The 20,238-nt window shown below is 55.6% G+C and overlaps 1 protein-coding gene and 1 non-coding gene across 7 annotated transcripts in view; both read left to right on the top strand.

Annotated features, from left to right (window-relative positions):
* Window positions 1-19,008, top strand: part of NAP1L4 (nucleosome assembly protein 1 like 4) — a 40,073-nt gene extending 21,065 nt beyond the window's left edge. For 3 of the 6 annotated variants that reach the window (XM_039840553.1, XM_039840555.1, XM_039840556.1), the window contains exons 8-15: window positions 1,250-1,321; window positions 5,172-5,311; window positions 6,598-6,743; window positions 9,611-9,633; window positions 9,997-10,116; window positions 12,251-12,280; window positions 12,704-12,760; window positions 17,868-19,008. In XM_039840553.1, the coding sequence (XP_039696487.1) occupies window positions 1,250-1,321; window positions 5,172-5,311; window positions 6,598-6,743; window positions 9,611-9,633; window positions 9,997-10,116; window positions 12,251-12,280; window positions 12,704-12,760; window positions 17,868-17,906 (627 nt within the window). In that variant the 3' untranslated portion in view covers window positions 17,907-19,008. Of the gene's footprint in view, window positions 1-1,249; window positions 1,322-5,171; window positions 5,312-6,597; window positions 6,744-9,610; window positions 9,634-9,996; window positions 10,117-12,250; window positions 12,281-12,703; window positions 12,761-14,674; window positions 14,713-17,867 lie in introns of all 6 variants that reach the window. The other 3 variants (XM_039840558.1, XM_039840559.1, XM_039840557.1) reach the window with 3 other exon arrangements.
* Window positions 2,013-2,139, top strand: LOC120584884 (small nucleolar RNA SNORA54). Its single transcript, XR_005648173.1, has one exon. It is a non-coding gene; the product is annotated as a small nucleolar RNA SNORA54 (small nucleolar RNA).
* Window positions 19,009-20,238: the final 1,230 nt, after the last annotated feature.

Below are 20,238 nucleotides of genomic sequence, written 5' to 3'. Positions count from 1 at the left end.
GAATAGATGTGCAAGTAGCGGTTTGAAAACTTGGGTGCTAGCAACTGTGGGTCTCGGTCCCTGTGGCGGGGCCCTAGTGTCGGGTCTCTTGCGTCGGGCGTCGCGCTCTGCTGGGGCTGTGGGAAGTTGTCCTCGTGGCACGTGGCTGGCGAGGACACTAAGAACGTAATGGGTGTTGGTAAATTTGGGAGATGCCAGTGGGTGCTGCTAGATCGAGGGGCTGAGCTCTAAGATCCCAGGGCCATGTGCTGGGAAAACATCCCAGCGAGCCCTGTCGTCGGGCGGTGCCGAGTTCGGCACATGCGGGTTCAGCCGTGCGCGCAGACTCGGCCACGTGCGGTCCGGGGTTCAGTGTTTGACGTCTCAGGCTGACGTGGCCTTCCTTAAAACTGTCTTTAGGTTATTTTTTGTCTAGAAACTTTCTATGTGTCTTTGTCGTCTTTTGGTTTGTTCTATAACATCAAAAGAATTTAAAATTGGAAAATTGGAGATGATCAGACTCGATTCCTAGAACTCAGTGGAACCTCGAGAAATGCTGTTCAATCCCTTGACTTCAGGGGCGGAGAAGTAGCTGTTTTACATGCGAAGCGCCTCTCATTAGTCTGGTCACTGGGTTGCAGGCCTCGTCATTCCTTTTCTGACGTTTTCTCACCTGGTCTTGCTCGAGTGACGGGCGTCGGTAGAATTCTGAGTTTGAACAGCGCTCACTCGTGAAGCACACGGCCCTCAGTGACGCCTGCGTGCTAGATCTCACACACACCTCATGCGTTCCCCACGAGGCGCGACTGTGTGTGATGTGGGTTGGGGGTGTTGCCACGTGCCATGACGGAGGACATTGGCCCCTGGGTCAGTCGGTAGCCGATTGAGGTGTTCCTCGTGACTCTCTTCAGAGGTGCAGAGGACCAACACCTCACGTGACAGTATTTCCAGTCCGTGCACAATGGTGTCGGGTGGTGCTGTGAAAACAGGCAGGGGTCGCGCCCCGGCGTTGGAGGCACTGCCCTCCGTGCCGGCTCTGACGGTCACCAGTGCTCCAGGGCCCAGAAGGATGGCACCTCACTACTGCCATCCCGAGACCGCTGGTCGGTGAACAGATTGGGTGGCCCCCTGGGAGTTGCCCGTGACAAGGACGGAGCTCCAGCAGGGCGCATTGCCCAGCATCTAGAAGTGCGTGTGACTGCCGTCAGTGAGGACGTGCGTCGCTTCTCAAAAGCTCACTAAGAATTCCTTTTTTTCTCTTTGTGTTTAGGAATATGATGAGCCAATCTTGAAACACCTGCAGGATATTAAAGTCAAATTTTCTGAGCCTGGACAGCCGATGGTGAGTACTGGTTGTTTGAGCTCCTATTGGCGTGGTGGGGCGGGAGGGGTGATTCAGAGGGCTTGGAGTCCAGGCAAGACATCCACACCCGCCACACTCGTGTGCTGGGCGACCTGAGCGAGACCCTCTCCGAGGAGTAGAAGAGCTCTCACACAGCCTTCCTGAGCCCTGTCCACCTGGCAGATGACTCAGGCCACAAGCCGTGTGGTGGAAGGTGCACGCATCAGACACAGGGCTGGACTCCTCGGCCCCGCGTGGTGTCCATGAGGCCATGCTCTGATTTCTGAGCTTGTGCGTTTTCTGTGTCAGATGGGGTGATACCGTCCTTTTCCTGAGTGTCTCCCAGGTTTACAAGGACCTGATATGTGTAAAATAGATTTGAGAGGGTGATAGATAGGAACTCAGATGTCAGCAGCGCTTTAAAGAAATCCAGGATTCTAATGAAAGAAACTTCTAAAAAGTCCCTGCAGATAGAAAAGACCGAAAAATGCTGCTCTGATCTTGGCTTTGTCACAAAATCCGTATTTTCCAAAATATTGGCTGTAGTGTGTCATTTTAGTGCTAGTCAGGGTCAGGGTGAGGGACCTGCCTGCCAGTTAGTGAGAGACACTAGACCTCAGCCGGTTCCCCCTTTTCTCTGAAGGGATCTCGGGGTGGTGCGCACCATCCTGCCTGAGCCGGGTCCTCGCAGGAGCACTGTTCGTGACCTGTTAGTCTGGCTGTGGCTAACTGGTTCCATTCCAGTGCTACAGCACTTCCAACGACACATGACTGACTGGCTGGCTGGTGGCTCTCAGTTTCAGGTCTTGGAGACACATCCCCTGAGAGGCTGTGGGTTAGGGTCTCGGTGGGAACCTAGCATCAGCCTCTTTCTCACCTTCAGCAGCGGTCCCGGATAGCGAGTGAGGGCCAGTGGAAATGGCGTTTCCCTCTTCCTCATTCTGCTTGCTGGGGGCTGGGCAGGGGAGCACACCTGTGTCTCTTCCTTCCATTTGTTTGCTCCACTCTTGGAGGTGACATTCACCTGTCTCTCTGCAGGTCGGGGTCAGGGCACGAGCCAAAGGGATGCTTGCTCACAGGCTGAGAGGCCACTCCGGTAGCCGAGGGAAACCTCGTCTTTCCTGCAGTACCCCAGTTACCCCAGTGCCTCCCTCTAGGCCTTTCCCAGGAAGCCTCACCTGTGCAGAGGTCTTGCCATGGCGCCCCCTGGCGGCAGCCTGTGGCGGTGGGACCTCGTGGGCTATGAGTTGTGTGAATCTCTTTGCCCCGGAGTATGTGATGCTCTAAGACTCCGAGTTTTTTCTCACGCTACTTTCTCACCTGTGATTCATCTGAATTCGGTGAACTGATTCTTCCTTTTCAGATTACTTCCCTCTTTTCTTCTTTTGCTCCTACTGGACACCCGTTGGATGATTCCCTGGGTCCATTTTCTTTCTTTCCCAGCCTGTCTATTGGATGTTTGCTTCTGCCTCTTCCGGAGCATCACAAGAAGCTTAGAGCCCTAGTTGTGGGGGACCATAAGCCATCTCCGTTTTCTGCCTTGTCGCTTCCCCCGCTGTGAAGGTCACGTGCTTACTATAGGAGATTAGGAAATACTGGGTGGTGTAAAAAACACTAGAGAAATCTCTAGCTCTAGAAGTAAATATAACACAATTTCCCCATAGTCTTGTCGTTTTAAAAATTACTCTGAAACATCTGAGACATTAAAGCTATGAAGGAAAACAACCACCTGGCTTCAGGCAGAAACACAGGCAGTGCATTGGCCCCGCCCCATGATCACACCTTCCCTCCTGTCCAGGGTCGCACATGGACATGTTACCCGTGGGCTGGAGACCCTCTGGCCTTCTCGGCATGGGTGCTGGCAGAGGCAAACCCGACTGGGCTTTGCTGGGCAGGAGAGAGATCTGCTTTTGCACTTACTTCCGAGTGGGGCTGGCTGTGGGGCTGCCGGCTCGGTAGGGGTGGGGGTGGGGGGGAATGAGAGGACCTCCTCCTCAGGCCTTTGCTTGCTGCTCCGTCAACACTTTAATTCATCCCCGGCTGTGCTGGGGTCAGTCTTGACCAGACAGAGATCCAGGGGAAGAAAAAAATAGGAAAACATGAGGAAAAGCAACAGCATAGTTGGTTCAGAGAAATGGTAGGGGAAGGAAATGGAGAGAGGAAGAGGAGGATGAACACCTGTGTGAACAAAAGAAGGCGTGACGAAGGACCAGGTGTAACAATGCCATCTATTAGTCCAGCCCCGCCCCCTAGGTTGCCCATCCACGCTTGTGGTCACGGACTTGAACAGTCCTGGGGTAACAGCAGTCTCTCCACTGACTCACGACCTTGAACAGTTCTGGGGTAACAGTCTCTCCCACTGACGGCCTCCTCGCCCTCCGTCTTCATTTTGGTTTTTACGGCCCCGGGGCTGGAGCAGAGTGAAGGGAGATTCCATGCCCAGGGGCTGCCTTCCTTTCCTTGCTGAACTTGGACTTGCCAGGCCAGTGACTTGGGTCTGATGAGCATCCTTCCTCTCCAGTCCACACTCCTCTTGGAAAGGTTGGTGGTCCCTCCTGGCCAGGTCTCGCTGCCGTCCCTTCTAGAACCTGGGTGGTTCCCTGACCCTCTGATCACCTGTGTCTGTCTGCTAAGCTTCTACTTCCTCCCTCCGTCATGGCCTTCCTCTTCCTCCTCGCTTCTTTGGAGAGTATTTTTCCCCCATGTTTTATAGAAGTGGCTTGTTTTTAGTCTTTTTAACTTATTTTTTTTCCAGTTGATGGCTGTACCATTATAATAAAAGTGGAAATAGCTAACGTTTGACAAGCACTGCCCGCAAACCTGGTCCTGTTCTGAGCGCTTTTGTAGATAACTCAGGTCAGCTTGGGGGCAGAGGGGGTCGTCATTTCCATTTAGCAGATGAGGGAATGAAAGCACAGAGATGGAGAGTAACTTCCCCAAGTCACACAGCACTCACAGGCAGAGGTGGGGTCTGAACCCAGAGTCGGCCTTCGTAGACTATCTCTGGTTCACTTAACTGAGGTTCATTTTTCCCTTTATGAACTTCAGCCGAGGTGATATCTGCACACGTTAACGCATCCATCCAGGTATCTTCCTCAAGTAGGGCAGACTTTTCAAAATAGTGTCATTGAGTCAGAGAATGTCTTTTATTAAACTCTTTTGATATTCCCAAATTGACCTTCACAAAGCTATTTCCAGTCTAGGAATGTTCTTGGTCTCCCAAAACACTCGCCAGTACTATATTTTTATTCTTAGTACATTTTGCCCCAAAAGGGGGCTTCCCATTTTATTTTTCAGTTATTTCATTACTCGTGAATGTAACTATCTTTCCTGTTGGCCATTCGATTTTATTTGTGACTGCTACTTTGTACGCGCCCTTTGTCCATTCTCCCTGTTACGTTTGTGTCTCCTCGGATTGTGGAGTGCTTCGTGAATGAGAGGTGAACTTGTCCTTGGTGTGGCTTAAGGAGGCCCTGTCAATGCTTCCTGCCCCCTCCCACCCCCCGTGGGGTCTTGCCACGTTCCCTGCAGGCAGAGAGAGCGGTGTGCTGCTTGCATCCGAGAGAGACGGGAGGCGGCTGGGCTGCTGGGCTGCTGGGCTGCTGATGCCCAGTTTCTCCTTGCAGATCCCGCCCCCATTCCGTGAACCAAAACAGCAGCAGATTCCCCCAGCCTGTCATTTGCGTTCTCACTTGGTGCCGGTGTCTTTTGCAGTGAAGGAGTTTTGTCGCGCAGCCATTCTCGTTCTTGCTCAGGGCGGGGCTGGTTCCCCTTGGCGCCGTGTGGCTCACAGTCTGTCAGTGGGTGTGTGTGGAGTCTCCGTGTGCTCACCCTGACTTTTCGTTTTCAGTCTTTCGTATTAGAGTTCCACTTCGAACCCAATGACTACTTCACCAACTCAGTCCTGACAAAAACGTACAAGATGAAGTCAGAGCCAGATAAAGCCGACCCCTTTTCCTTTGAAGGTCCTGAAATAGTTGACTGTGACGGGTAAGGAAATGCCATTTCAACTTCTTTTTCTGAAACAAAACCAGGAGATGATTTTAGAACTCTACGAGTAAGATGGAAATTAGGAATAAAGCAGAAAGTCTTTAATCTGCGTAAAAGCCCAGGAGACAGAGATTGAAATAATCTTTCTGTTGGGGTGGGGACGTGAATGCTGGTGCTAGGAAACGCACCGTGTGGCTACGTGGGCCAGGTTTGGGACAGTGGCCCGGTTCCCTCATTTCAGTGGGCGGTTGGGTTCTCTAGGCACCGTCAGTGCAGCTGTGGTCACTGCCCTCAGCAGAGGCGTTTGCCGACCGACTGAGTCAGGCTGGCCGTGTTGGCCAGTCGCCTGCTTGGGAATCGGGACGGTATAGTTGTCCTTTGACTCGTGGTCGAGCGCTTCAGCAATCCAGTCTGCAGGTCGCCAGAGAGTGAAAGTGGTTTGAGTTCATTCCTCTTGGTTTGAAATGACTTGGGAGACTGTTTTATCCTTGAGTTAAAAATTATTTTTATTCACTGGAACCAAGTACACCAAGTACTTGTCCTTATGAATCACCCCATGTGACTAATTCAGAACTTTTTAAAATCCTGCTGGACTCACATGGCTCGAATAACCTAGAAAGCACCGTCTCACAGACTGGCCATCGTGTGAGAAGTAGGCCTGGCTTCCAGGCCCGTTCTAGAGCAGCTGCTTTTCAGATGCTGCCAGGGGTTACCTGTGGGTCCAGGGTGCTTCAGAGAGCTAAAAAATTAAAAAGCACGCCGTGCTCAACAACCCCCGCCCAACGACCGCTCGGACCGCCTGGAAGCAGCGTGTGTTGCACTGGTCATCAATATTTGCAGTGGTCACCTGTTTCCTTTCTCCACCTTGTGCCCATCACTTAGTTGCCTTGAGCATTCAAGGGTGCGAGTGAGTCACTTCACGTGCGCTCTGTACAGGGGCAGCAGGTGACAGGCTTCTGAGGCTCCTTTGCCAGCCCTGATTGGGGTGAGTCCCAGAAAACGCATGGCAAGATCCTTGCCAAATGTCTCGGAGAAATAATGCCATCGCGGGTGCAGGAGCCTAACGCTGGAGCCCATGCCTCCCTCCTAGGGTGGTGGCAGGCCAGGCCCTTTCTCTTTCACTGACCTCCAGGCGCACCTCGTGGCTGCGTGTGTCGTGCGTGCTTGCAGGCGGGTTTTATGAAATCGTCCAGGTTAGCTGTAGAGCTGTGGTTTACTTACTGTGTGCATTTGGTACGGTTTTTCTCGTGGGGCGTGTATCCGTGACCGCTCTCTTGGCCCTGTAGGTGCACTATTGACTGGAAGAAAGGAAAAAACGTCACGGTCAAAACGATCAAGAAAAAGCAGAAACATAAGGGACGCGGCACTGTCAGAACAATTATCAAACAAGTTCCTAACGATTCGTTTTTCAACTTTTTCAATCCGTTGAAAGGTGAGTGCGGTGGGCTGTGGCTATCGATCACGTATAGGTATCCCCGCTTTCCAAAAGCCCGTTACACCACCTCGCTTTTACGAAAGACCTACATGGTACCTGTTTTTGCTAACTGAAAGCAACCTGAGGTTTGTGGTGTTTTGGGGTGGGGAGGCAAAGGTGAAAATAGTGTTCAGTACTTATTTTGCCCAAGCTGTTCCAGAGGTAGCAGCACCCAGTGGCCCGAGCGGCCCTGCTGAGCTCCCTCCCAGGACCACAGTGACACCTTGGCGGTCCACCCCACGGCTCTGACTGGGCCTGCGGGCATCTGACCTTGTGTGTCCCTTAGCAGGGCACCCTGAGTTGTCGGGAGAGCCTGAGGGGCAGCGCGGAGTTGGGCGTCCTTACCCTTTTCAGTCGTGGTGAACGAAATAAAGCCACCATGCACGTCCACCGTTCATGCTGTTTACATGCAGAGAGGACGTAGTTGCCAAAGGTTCTGCCTACAGCGAAGTGGTCTCCGGTCGGCACCCAGTAGGGGTGGCACAGAAAGCCTGTCGTGGTACGCAGAGCACGATGTGTACTACGTGCCTGTTTTTCTCATCTTTTAGTGTTATTTTAAGTGTTACTTGGTATGATTTGGTAGGTTGTTGTCTGGTTCTGGGAACACTCAGAGTTTTTCCATCCGGATCGATGGTCATCGCCTCTTCGCGGTCCACCCTTTGATTGCCACGGGTTTCAGAGGGACGCACTCCCTTCGAGTAACGGGAGAACCTGCGCTTACGTAAATGATTTCCCCTCAAAAGGTCTAGTCCTACGCCTCTGGCGAGCTCGGCCATTGACGGGTCGGTGGCTGTGCCAGGTGCTCCCGGGGGTGTGGGGGTGTCAGAAGTGGGGTTCTCGTAGCAGGAAGGGAAGCCGAGGCAGGCCCCTGGGCTCCATTCTGAGAAAGCTGGAGCGAAGGCCTGTGCCCATCCGTTCCACGCCTTGGTGTCTGTGTCCTTTTGCCGTCTACTGGGCTGTAGACTTCGCTCTCAGGCCCCTGTCGCTGGCTGGTTACACGTGCACAGCTTGGATCCACCTGCCCTCCCTCCCTCTCTCCCTCCCTCATTCGTGTGGTTTTGTTTTTTTGCGTGAGTCGACGGAGCACAGGGGGTTTGAGAATTAACATATTGTGACAAATAAGTAGTTGGATTTCCACTTTTGAAAGATTTAGGGCAGAATTATAGCTTGGCAGCTTCGATTTTGTTTTGTCGTGTTTTGTTTTCCCGTAAGTCATAAAATAAAGATGGAACCTTTGAGCTAGGAGAGGGCTGAGCAGCTGGTTTTGAGAGTCGGCTGCTTGGGAGTCTCGGGCTGATTTTGTAACTTGGGAGAGCGTGAGGGCCGGATCAGTCGGCAGTGTCAGGGCACGGGTGTGAGGAAGGACGTTTGCTATTTGTGTCCCCTGACCAATACCAGGTTGAGGCAAAGGACTGCTGGCCTCGCCGCAGGCACGGTGAGCGGCTGGCCCGACCGCCGCACCCCAAGTCCGAGCCTTTGGTTCTTGACTTGGTCTCTGAGCCAGCGCCCTCGTTTATCAAGCTGCCCCTCACCGTTGGTCGGTTCATTTTTTATCGTAGTGGCTATTTTCTACGATTTGTCTTTGAGCTTAGACAATGCATGCGTGTGTTGGTGTGTTGGATGAGAGCAGCCACGCATTTAGTCCTTCGGCTTCCTGTCTGGGAAGATCTTTTTTTTTTAAAGTGATCAATCATAGTTTTAAGTGGTAAGCTCTATAAAACGAACAGAGCGTGACAGTGGGGACAGTGAAGGAAAACGTCCACATCGATGGAATGTGTTTTAAAGTAAAGGCACATTCGTGGGCTAGTCCGGCGCCCCCTTTGTCCTTAGCCTACAAAGCAGATCCCCAAATCAAGTGACAGCAGTCCTTGTGCTGACCCCTGACCCCCAGATCAGGGTCCCCAAACAGCCTGCAGGATGCTTACATGCCAGGACCTGGTGACCACTGCCTCTTGGGGGGGTGTTTCCAGCCCCAGCACTTGGCCCTCCGCAGTGAACAGCATTGCCACCTCGCTGTGCCAGCTGTGGGGAAAGAGCCAGCCAACCAGAGACTCGGAGGAAGATTGACAGGCAGGGCGAGACCAGCAAAGTCGACATCCACCTTCTGATGGAAGTCGGGGCTGTGAACGGAGATAGGAGTCCTGTGATCATTCGAGTGTCTCTGAGCTTCGCTGAGCGTGGATTTAAGGCCTTGTCTTTGCTGTCATGCCCAGTTGCGTGGCGGACTCTAGTTCGCCAAAGCCCTGTGTGCTCATGTGTGTGCTGAGACCAGACCTCAGCGTCACGTCCAGCGCAGAGCTGAGGTGCTCGGTGGGAGAGCTTCAATGAGTGACGTCCTGCCCACAAGGACGTTCCTCGTTTTGCGGGAAGAGTGTCTCGGCACCGCGCTCTCCCCTCCCTCCCGGACAGACCAGGACACGGTTTTTGCCTCGCTGAGATGCAGAGCTTCAGTAACACTCAGCACTTGGAGCTTAAAGATTGTCCCCCTTCTCCACAAGTCGTCATGTCTGGTTTGGCAGGACACTTGTTAAATCTCTACTTAACACAGATGCACTCAGTGGCCACAGTCTGGGCCACCTGACATAGCTGTTAATACTTTAAACTTGTGTCAATGATTTTTTGAAAGCTGGCATTCTCCAGCCAGGCCCATGAGCAGGCTCGGGTACCAGCCCACGACACGGGAGTACAGTGGTGCTGCTGGCGCCCACCAGGGGGCAGCTCGAGCTGTGGGTGCTCTGTTGTATTTGTCAGTGGAGCTGTCTGTGTGGGCTTTGAACGGTTTTGGTTGTCAGTGTAACGCGGATATGTTTTGTCTTTTTTCCTAGCATCTGGAGATGGAGAATCACTGGTAAGACTTGAGCCCTTATCAACAGTCCCTCGTGTCGATGTTCCAGTCTGCATTTCCTAAGCGCTCACCTGCTTGCTTTTTATTCCTATTCCTTGAAAACCTGGGGTGAACTTGTGTCACTGCTCTGTGGGGTGGGACAAAAGCTTGTCACACATGCGGGCTTTAGGGCACCCCTGCCCCCCGCCAGTTCACGGGGGAGGGGGGATCTTGTAAAGCCACTTAAGCTTGTAAATGGCTTTCACCTAGCAGAGCTGGCATTGGGGGCTTTAAGTCAAGTCACCAAAGTGTGGGCAGGGTGTGGGGCAGAGACGGCGTGTTTGTTCATCCCCGTGAAATGAGCTGACACGCAGGTTTTCCTCTCAGGATGAAGATTCCGAGTTCACTTTAGCCTCCGACTTCGAGATTGGACACTTCTTTCGTGAGCGGATAGTCCCACGGGCTGTGCTGTACTTCACGGGGGAGGCCATAGAGGATGATGACAACGTAGGTGCCTTGGGAGCTGCTGGTGTTGCCTCTGGTGGGCAGGGAGGGTCTGAGCGGTGGCTTGGGAACGCCCCAGGCCTGCATTTGTGTCCGTCACCAACCTGACATACGGTGCGTGGTGCTGTGGTGTTTGGGGTCAGTAGACTGGGAAGAGGAGAGGTCACAGGAGCAGGAGAAGCAGGTGTCTGAGGCGGCCCGTGTTACCGCTGCCCCCCAACGCATTTCAGGGGGTCTGCTATAGACCCTGGGGGTCGCTGTGTTCCGCCTAAGGCCTGTGAACTTGACGCCCGCCACACACAAGGGAATCTCATCAACAGAGGCCTGGGCGTGCCGACCCAAAAGAAGCAGAGCCCATTGCCCCACGGAGCTGGGACCGTGGCCCCTGAGCACAGCCACCAACTGTCCCATGACTGTCATCTAGGCAGTCTGCCTTGTAACCAAGCCTTGGGTTGCCACGGGTCTTCTTGATTTGTGGAGACGAAGTTTATTTTGTAGCACGTGCTGGAAGTGTGTGTGAGATGATACTTGTTCTCTTGCTCTTACGTTTCCTGGATGCTTCCAGGTTTCCTTCCTTGGAGAGTCTGTTGGGGCGTGGGGCAGGGCGGCAGGAGCTGGCGGGTTTGGGCTGCCTCGCACCCCGAGGCGGGGGCTTCTGCCAGCACTTCTTCCTGTGCCTGAGGCTGGACTGGGCGAGTGTGTGCTGGCCACGTGGTCGGGGACCGGATGACGTCTGAGACGCAGTTGGTCCATCCTGAGCCGGGAGGGTTGGGGCTCGGGGTGCCCGAGCACGCAAGCAGCCGCTAAGACTTCAGTCTTATGAAATGCTGGTTACACGGAGCATTCTGCACCAGCGCTGGCCAGTGGAACCTTCTGTGAGAATGGAACTGTCCTCTGCTCTGGCCAGTGAGGTAGGACTGAGCGACACTTGAAGATCAAAATGAGGCTGTTGTCACCAAGGAACTGCATGTTTAGTTTCATTAAAGGGAGCCAGAGAAGATGGCGCAGCTGCGCATGCCAGAGCTCGTCCCTAGACGCCGGCCGCGTGCTTGCGGCCATGCACCCATCGGGGTGGAAACTTGGACGTGCCGCCTGCACACGCTCCTGTCCTCACACACGCGTGGGGACCACGGCTGAGTGAGTCGCGTGCTCTCCCGTGCCGCCTTTGTGGGCTTCGCTCTCCGCAGCTCCCGGTGTGTACAGCCGCCGAGAAGCCGGGCTCAGAGCCGGCCGCCAGACCGCACGTGGTCCTCAACCTGCCACTCCGCAGCCGTGTCGCCTCTTAGTGTTTAGTGCCTCGCCGGTAAAGTGGGGTCCTGGGGATGAGTCCTAGAGCGGTGCCCCGCAGAGCGATTGCTCGGTAAGTGTGGTGTGAGGTCGGGCTTGGTGCCGGGGCACCCGAGTTCTGGCGTGGCTCAGACTGTCCGGGTCATCTTGCTCGTCCCCTGAGCCGTGCGCTCCACACCGGAACCACAGCCGCCCCCGGTGTGAGGCATGCTAAGCCTGGCGTTGGTGAGAAAAAGCCTAAGAAACCGTCACATACATCGTGTTGTGCAGCCGTCAGTGATGAAGGTGGTCTCGTTGGGTCTGATTTTGATCCCAGTCTGACGTTTGGCACTTGAATGGGAGCTGACCAGTGACATCTTGGGACGTGGGAGAGGTTCGCTCACGACCAGCCAGCTCCAGTGTTGGAGGTCTCTCCCTGTGCGCATCAGTGCTAACTTACTTAAAGCGCAGGCGTCAGGGTTTTAGCGCGTTTCTAGGGAGATCCCTTGCACGTGATGCAGGTGGTACCGGAATTCCTGGACGTCCCGAACTACGCTCGCAGCGCACACCCTCGCGGCCGGCCCCTCTGCTCCCTCCCCACCTGTAGTCCTTGCTTCGCCGGGTGTTCAGGCGCCTGCATCCTGTCCACGGCGGGGCTTGTGAGCAGTGGCCCCGCAGTGGCGGTGCCCGGAGATGCCCGGCGGCAGATCGCCCCACAGCTTGGCCCGGGGCAGCAGCTGCCCTCTGCCCAGCGTCCCTGCCGCGTTCCTGCTGTCCTGAGGCCTGACCGGTGGGGGCACTTGACAGGGACGGTGTCTGGGTCAGGTTGCCGTCATGCTTGAGAAACCTGAGCACGTGTTTTCCTTTTCAGTTTGAAGAAGGCGAAGAAGGGGAAGAGGAGGTAAGACAGCCCGCACGCGGCCGCGGCGTTTCCCTGAGCGGCGGGAGGCCGTCTGCGCGGGCGAGCGGGGTTGTGAAAGCGGGCGCCCTGTCGCCAGCCCTCGGCGCCGCCGCCTTGAGGCCTGCAGCTCCAGTGAGAGCCAGGGAGAGAGCACGTGCCATGGTGTCCAGCGTTTGGCCCTGCAGTTGGCTTATGAAAACGCATCGTAGAAAATAATCGTTTAACCAAATCTACTTTCAGCGATATGTTTATTTCAGGCTTGTCGAAAAGGATAAACACACACCCAGAAATAACTTTGTGTTTAAAGGAGGTGATTTAATCAGTTGTGGATAGTAATGATTTGTTTCTAAGTCCAAGTATTGTTTTAGTTGGTCGCCAGTGGATCCATAAGAATTTAAATCTCGCTCACTCTTTTTGACACAGGAATTAGAAGGTGACGAGGAGGGAGAAGAGGAGGACGACACCGATGTCAACCCCAAGGTCAGTTTTTCGGGGCTCCCCAAACCTGTGTCTGCCACGCTGTTGAGCTTCTAAAACATGTTCCCCACTTTGAATCAAGTGGTACTATGAATATGCGTTTGTTATTCTCTAGTTAGAAAACAAAATTTATCAGAAGAATGCTTGAGTGAGGAACTATATTTAGACACTTTACGTATGATTTGAGCATTAAGTATAAATGTTCCGTGAAATGCTTTTCCAGTTTTCTCAAGCTATCTCATTTACATGATCTCGTTCAGTGAGCAACTTTATTTTCCAGATCTTTTAATTCTTCTAAGGTCATGATGTGACCAGTGACACAAACTTTTGTGTTTTTGTTTTTGGAAAGGATACAGAGAAGGGACTTTGGGGTGGGGGTGTTGTCGGTGTTAATGAATAGAATACTGGAATTTGCAGTTATTCTTGGGCTGAGGATACTCAGAATGTACGTCTACGTATCTCATAATTTGAAATGAACTAGGATCACTTAGGAATACTAGGTGCTGTAAGCTTTACAAAAAATAAATAATAATCAAAAATAAATAAATAAATAGGAACCTTTGTTTTGAACCGATAAAAATGAGTGGGCAACCCCATTAATTTTACTTGTTGGTCTGGAGTTTCACTCATGGTCCTAGGTGAGCTTAAACCACGGGACTGCCGTCTGACACATGGTCAGAGTGCTCTCTGCTTTCCTGCAGCCCTAAGGCTATGGCGAGGGTCTCCTCTTGTTTGCCAGCACGAACTGTGTGACTCACCTGCCTCTTAGAATTAGGTGCATCACGGGCTGTCGGAATACTAACATTGCTTGGCATTTTATAATATGTATCTCTGCTTAACTGGAGAGTGTGCGTGTGTGTGCGTGTGTGTGCGTGTGTGTGTTTTCCCCATTTTTGCCTAAAGTGCGGTGTGCACTGAGCTGTCATGGTGACCTGCTTCTGTAGTTGGTTTGTCAGTACCACAGGTTTCTGTAGACGCGTGCCCGCAGTAGTTCCTTCTGGGGGAGGCGGGGGGGTGGATGTAAAACTTTTTTAAATATGCCACATAAATGCACCCTGGGAATAAGCTCACGGAAAGGTCCGTCTTTTTCGAGGTGGCCTGTCCGTCCTGGGGTAACTGTGTGGAAAGCACAGCCGCACTCGGCTCTGTGCGTGATGGCGCTCAGGGCCCAAGAGGGGGATGCGAGACCTGGGGCCCGGCCTCGCTGGGTCACACTTGGAGGGCTGGGGAGGTCGCAGGTGTCCATTAGTTGGAACCGGGCGGTAATGCCACCTTACACTACCGTGCCTGAGCCCCTGGTGTGGAGCTGGCTGTCGCCCTGCCCTTAGGTGCTGACACGCACTTCACCGTCCGGGTTCCTTAGCAAAGACTGGGGTGCCGTGCCCCCTTCGGGCCCCGGTGCGCTGGCTCTGCGCCCCTTGTCTCACTCCGTTCCTGTGTCGTTTCCTTCTGTTGTCCGGTCCGTGCCCTTTCCTCGCCACATCTGTCTCGCGTCTTTTCTGGAAGAGCACGCTCCCCCAGTGATCGCAGATGGCGTGGCAGAGAGGAGGGGGCCGTCAGTTCGAACCTTTCACGGGGTCTCCGAGTCGTTTCCTTAGTTGGGAGTAGGTGAAAAATGACTAAAAATGAGTAGGTCATTGGGGTGAAGTGCGAGGACCCGAATCTCGCCCTCTGGGGTCACGATGCACTGCTGCTCCTTTGTGCGCACCTCTTTAAAGGGCTTTGCCGCGTGAGCGCACACGCACGCGCACACGCACAGGCGAGCAAGGGGCAGAGCCGGGCGCTGGTTGCCGTCTCCAGGTCGGTATTTCGCAGCCCTTTCGTATTATGAGAAACGGGGTTTTTTCCTCCTGTATGATTTTGTGCCTTTCATTTTGCTTCATGCTGACGGTTGCTTTCAATTTTTTCCCCGTTTAGGTGTAATTTTTGTCTGTTACCCATTCATGCGTTGCTAGGTAAGGTGGAACTCCATTCGCTCCCTACTTCCCAGTGTCTGATCTGTGCTTCGTAACGACGCCTGGTCGTGGCTGTGGGTGAAGCGGAAGCTGCGGCCGCGGGGCTCTGTGGAGCGCGGTCTCGTGCGGGGGTCTGTTGGGCGACTTTCAAAGCCGACCCGCAGGAACGACGTTCGGCTCTGCTCGCCAAGCCCCGCGTTTCTCGCTGACTAAACAGCGAAGGCGTGACTGGTGTGGCATTTTTCTTGGCAACGGGACTGCCTTCCAGGAAGAGGACAGATCTAGAGGGCCCTGGGAGGTCGGCAGCCCGCAGGGTGACACATGTAAACCAGAGGACAAGCAGCGCTCGGAGGCCATGGCGCACGGGCTGCCACTGCCATCCCCGTCACCGTGGCAGTTGGGGTCGGCCCGCTGTGATTTTTCTTGCCACGTGCCTGGCAGTGGTAAAACTGGGGCGACGTGCAGAGCAGTAGGTGATAGAGGGCGCCCACTGCTTGGGTGCCAGGAGCCGGCGTCCGTTTGGAGTGCACGTCAGGAAGTGCTGTCTGACGTTGCTGGCGAGTTCCATCCGAATGGGAAGAGAACCAGTGTAGATTTCAGTGGCACTGGCAAGCCCCAGGAGCCCCCTGTGCCCCACCGCGTGGGTCATCGCAGCTCTGTCTGCTCCAGTCATAAGGGCCCTCTCTCGTGGGACACTCACTTTGGCACCGTGTAGGGCACGGTGGGGGAAGGGAGGAAGGTGGGAGCAAGAGAATCCACGAGGAACGTGGGCAGTGACGTCCGCGTCTAGGAAGTAGCAGGGGCTCCACGTGTTGGCTAATGGGCGACCAGTGCATAAAAATGCCCCTAAGAACTCGACCTTCCCATCTCAGAGTGGCACGCTGGTCCTGGTGCTCCTTCAGTGCAGCCGCCCTTGAGAGTGTCTGCATCACCTTTCTGTCTCCCTCGTGCGGGCTGGCTGGCTTAGAAAACTGGCGGGGGGCGGAGGCGGGCGGACTCGGGCTGAAGGGAACATCCCGGGCAGGTGCGATGAACGGACAACCTTGACCTTCTGTGCTTTACAGGGTCGGGCTGATCATTTCCCTGCATATTTAAGTTCTTGCTGCCCACACGTCTGAAGACATGTCACCAAAGTCCCGCTCCACCCCCATCCCGCCAGTTACGTCAGGCAGCCATGAGCAGGTCAGCCTCCACCTGTGGGAGGGGAGGAGGACGGCAGCGTCACAGGCACCGCCACCGCCACCGCCACCGCCTGCAGAGTTGGGCTCCTGCAGGGTCGATGTCATCAGCCTCTCTAAGGGGTTCAGGCTTTTCCGGTGGAGGGAGCCATTCCTCCGGTGGGCCTCTGGATAGGGGCGGCTCTGCGCCCCTCAGAGGCTGTGGTGGTTGAGCGTGTGCTTGGTGACTTGTCTTCACCCCTTTTCAGGGCAGTTGTCATTAGAACCCGTGGCCTCTGACAGGCACAGTTTGGGCTCTTAGTTTGTATCTTGGAAACAGCACCTCCTCCCCCTTGGTCGTCGGTAGCATCGAGCGACTGAGCTGTCAGTAAACTTTGTGACCTGAAACAGGATTCTCAGGGTACAGTCTGGTCTTGTATCACAGGCTGGAAACCACTGGTGTCCCGACACCCCTTCTCCTGGTCTTCTGGAGAGGACCGACGCCTCCAGCAGTCTTTATCCCCCAGTGAGGATTTTGTTTTCAGACAAGGAAATGACGCTGTCCTGGCCAACGCTGTATGACACGCTGCGGGCAGCACAGCGTAAGTTGCACGCTGTCGCACAGCATTACGTGCGTGTACAAGGACATAGCGTGGAGTTCCTCCCGTCCGTCCTCTTCACCTATCCCAGCCCCCATGCGTCACCCCCACAGACGCACCCCCTGAACTGTGCCTCCTCCGACCCCCTCTCTGTGTGTGAACACAGGAAGCACAGCGTCGCTTCCTTGTCCCCAGCGCTGGCCCCCCGCCCACCATCGCAGCGCCGATGCCGCAGCCACTCACCTTCCCCAGCGGGTCTGAAACTGGCATCCAACTCCTTGGGCCGCTAGTTGGCCACCTCCACACCTACCCTCGAAAGGACGGCATTTGATTTTGAACTTTTTCGGCTAGGATTTCTTGTCAGGCATGTCTTGTGTCGCTGCCCAGGTCCTTTGGCAGTGTGGCTGAGGAGCTTATGACTGGCAGGTGCCGGGGCAGGGCGCCCCTCCCCGGGTTGGCCTGCCATTGGCTCTGGGCAGTGCCGGGCGGACACCCACGGCCAGCCCGGAAGGTCCTGGCTCATCCTTGTATTCTTGCCATCTCAGTTAACAAACAAAAATCTTGGGCCAGGGTCCAAGGCTGTCATTTTCTCTTCTTGCGCCCTTTACCCGCGACTTCCTGAAGAATGAGCTGCCGCCGCAGCTCGTGCCGTGGACGGGGTGTCGTCCTGTTATTCCGGATGCTCCTTCAGAACCCCATAGAGCAGGGCGCAGGTTTTTCTTAGACTGCGCAGACGTGCCAGATTATGTTCCGAGAGTGACGTGTGTGAGAAATCACAGTGACTGGTGAGTCCGCTTATTTGCTCCGACACGCAGGGAAATTGTCATCGTTGCTCGGGCCGCCGTCGGCCTCACACAGCGTGCATCGGGTGCTGAGCGTGGTCGCAGTGCTGTGAGGTCACATTGAAGCGTACCTGCTCCTGGGAGGGTTGGGGCTTGTCTGTGGAGCTTAGCGGTGGCCTCTGGGCCGTGGCTGTGCTGGCGCTCTTTGGCCCCTGGGGAAGAGGCAGGAGTCTCCCCGTCTCCGGTGCGGAGCTCTCTGAGGGTGGCATGGGGCACATGGAGCGTGACCGGAGCGTGCCCCTGTCTCACGGGGGCATCGCTGCGGGTCCCCCAGGGCTCAGAGGCGCCTTCTAGCTTCGGCACGTGGTCTCCCGCCAGTTCAGTTAGTCCCCGCGAGCCTCCTGCTGAATCCGCGTGGGAAGGTCTCACGAGATGACCCTAAACAGAAGGGGCGGCCCTCCTGTGACGGTGCCGGGCAGGCAGCTCGTTTCTCGTTACTGTCCTGAGCGTGTTCGCGGTGACCGCTCTTTCGGTCAGCGCGAGCGTGGTGAGCCTGGGTGGTCCGCGGCGGCCGAGATGCCGGCTTCTCCACCAGCCCTGCCCTCTCTCGTTGACAGAAGGAGCCCAGCCAGCCGTCCGAGTGCAAGCAGCAGTGAGACGCCAGCGCCGCCCGCAGACGCGTCAGGACTCGGCCCGGCCGCGGCCGCCTCGCACCCCCGCTGACAGTGCTTCCAGCAATTCGTTTTCAAGTGCATGATTTTCACGTTAACTTTTCCTTTTACCTTATGATTTCGCTTAACCTGTACAGTGGCAACTTAAATGCGTTTCAGAAATAGGTTTAATTCCGGCACCCTCCACGGCCTCGGATGCAGCTCAGTGGACTTCGCAGGCTCTGCTTTTGGGAGCGCCCCAGAGGCCACACCAGGGTGGGGGTGAAAGGTCACTGGTCGCCCAGGGCGGGGGCATCTAGACGCAGTCACCTCACTGCGCCATCGGACTGATTCTTCTCTCCTTTGAAGAAACCCACGCGCTTCGTTCCCCGCCGGCCGGGCTTCGGCCTCTGCCGTCCCCGCGAGCCGCGCGGCGCGGTCCCGTCTTCAGCGTCCTCTCGTTTCCTGTCCTCGGGGTGGGGGTGGGGTGTGGCTCACGGCGCGGCGGCGCGAGCTCGTGTGGTTGGTTCATCCTCGTATTTATTTGTTCTTTCGTGCTGTGAGGGCTTGGGCCGCGTGCCGTCCCTTGTCCTTAGTGTTTCTGAAACCATGTTTGTGGCTGGAGACCTGATGACGTGGCCACACGGAGGGGGTGGCATCTTTTCTGGGAGCGAGGCCTGCGCGGGAGGAACAGCAGTCCTGCCGCTCGCTGCTGCCCCGGGGGCTGGTGTCCGGGCCACGCGGACCACCTCGGCTTCGGGCGGGCGGGGGGCAGAGCCCGGTGCGCCCGTCGTCCGTGGCGAGGGCGCGGGCAGGGGGCACAGCTCCTGTTCTGTGTCAGTGCCGCGTCTCGCTTGCTCGTAGCTCCCGTTCCTCAGCCCCACGTACACCTTGTCTTAAAAGCCCTGGGTTCAGAGCAGCCTGTTGTTAGCGGGAATGTGGGGTTTTCGAGTGTGACCACGGTCCCTGGCCGCTGTGGGTGCCGGGTCCACACTGTGACCGGGCCTGGAGAGTGCTCAGCCTTACTTATGACACATTTGTAACTGAATACGGTGTTTTCAATTTGTACAGAATAGTTAGAATATTCTATTAAAGTTGTGAAACTTGAGTCCAGTGCCATGCGTGGTCTTTATTGTGGGAGATCGTGGTGGGAGGAGCAGGTGGGCACCACTGTCCGCCTCGTCCCTCCTGGCCTGTCTCTGAGGAGCCCTACGCTGGACATGTCCGGCATTTCTGTCTTCCGGTGTTCTGCTTTGTTCCTGAGGCTTTTAAGCCAGTTTTTAGGAAGAGGCTGCACGTAGCCTGCCCTCTAGGCCCACATCGCTGTGTCGGGGTGAGCTTGGGGCCCCCGGGCAAGCCCTCGGCCACCTCAGGAAGGAGTGTGCTCCTGCCCCAGAGGGCCGGTCCTCAGGGTTGTGGGCCTTTTAAACCCAGAAGGTTCCCAGAGAGAAAGGCCTGTTTCTCCTGGCTTCTCGCAGGTGCTTCTCTGCTGGCTCCTCCCGGAAGTACCCGCTGCACGAGCGCTTGCTTGGGACCTCGTGCAACCTGCCCTCCAGGGCCGCCCCCTGAGTGGGAGCGGGCTCCTGGGAAGGGCGAGGCACACCCCAAACAACAGCAGAGCCTCAACATCCTCTGTTTCCAGAGAGCGCAGGCAAGCTGTGTGTCCCTCTAGCCCCGCCAGGCCGCTGAGGCCGAGAAGAAGCGGGGACTGATGTGCCTGCGGGCGCCCCTGTGGTTGACGCTGGTGAAAAGCCCCCTCCAAGGGGCAGGCTGCAGAAAGGGGCCCGTCCACATAGCGCCCCTGGACCTGGACCATCAGGGGTGCTGTTCATCCCCGTTGACCTTGACTCCTGGCATTCAGAATGAGCCTCTATAAGATAAGTGAGAGGTCAGGAAAGGGTACACAAAATGACGTCTTGGGAGCAGCCGGTGCGAGGGCTCCTTGGAGAACAGTCTTTGGGAGAAGCCTGCTGCCGGCTGGCTGCTCCTCCTGCTCCCAGCCTTGTCACCAGTGGGTGGCAGATCTATGTTCACTAACACCACCAGCACCTCTCAGGTGCATGCAGGCTGCTGGGCCTCGCTGAGTCAGCGAGAGGCTCTTCGGCCCTCGGCTTGGCAGTGACAAGGTCCACAGCTCGGTGTCATGAGGGCCCCTCCTCCAGCAGTGTAGGGCTTCAGAAAAGTGGGCTCCCATCCCCTGTGACGGGAGTCCACACCCTGTGTGTGTACAGTGCACCGCAGCCGTTGGACATGGCCAGGGGACATGGTGAGTCACTTCCTACTCTCAGTGGACTTTGTAGCTGCCAGAACCAGGGTACCCGTGTGCTGCTGGGAACGT

Source organism: Pteropus medius, unplaced genomic scaffold (genome assembly GCF_902729225.1).
Source record: "Pteropus medius unplaced genomic scaffold, Ma_sr-lr_union100, whole genome shotgun sequence".
Classification (NCBI taxonomy): Eukaryota; Metazoa; Chordata; class Mammalia; order Chiroptera; family Pteropodidae; genus Pteropus; species Pteropus medius.
Note: the sequence above shows the minus strand (reverse complement) of the source record. Positions and strands in the feature narration are given on the sequence as shown.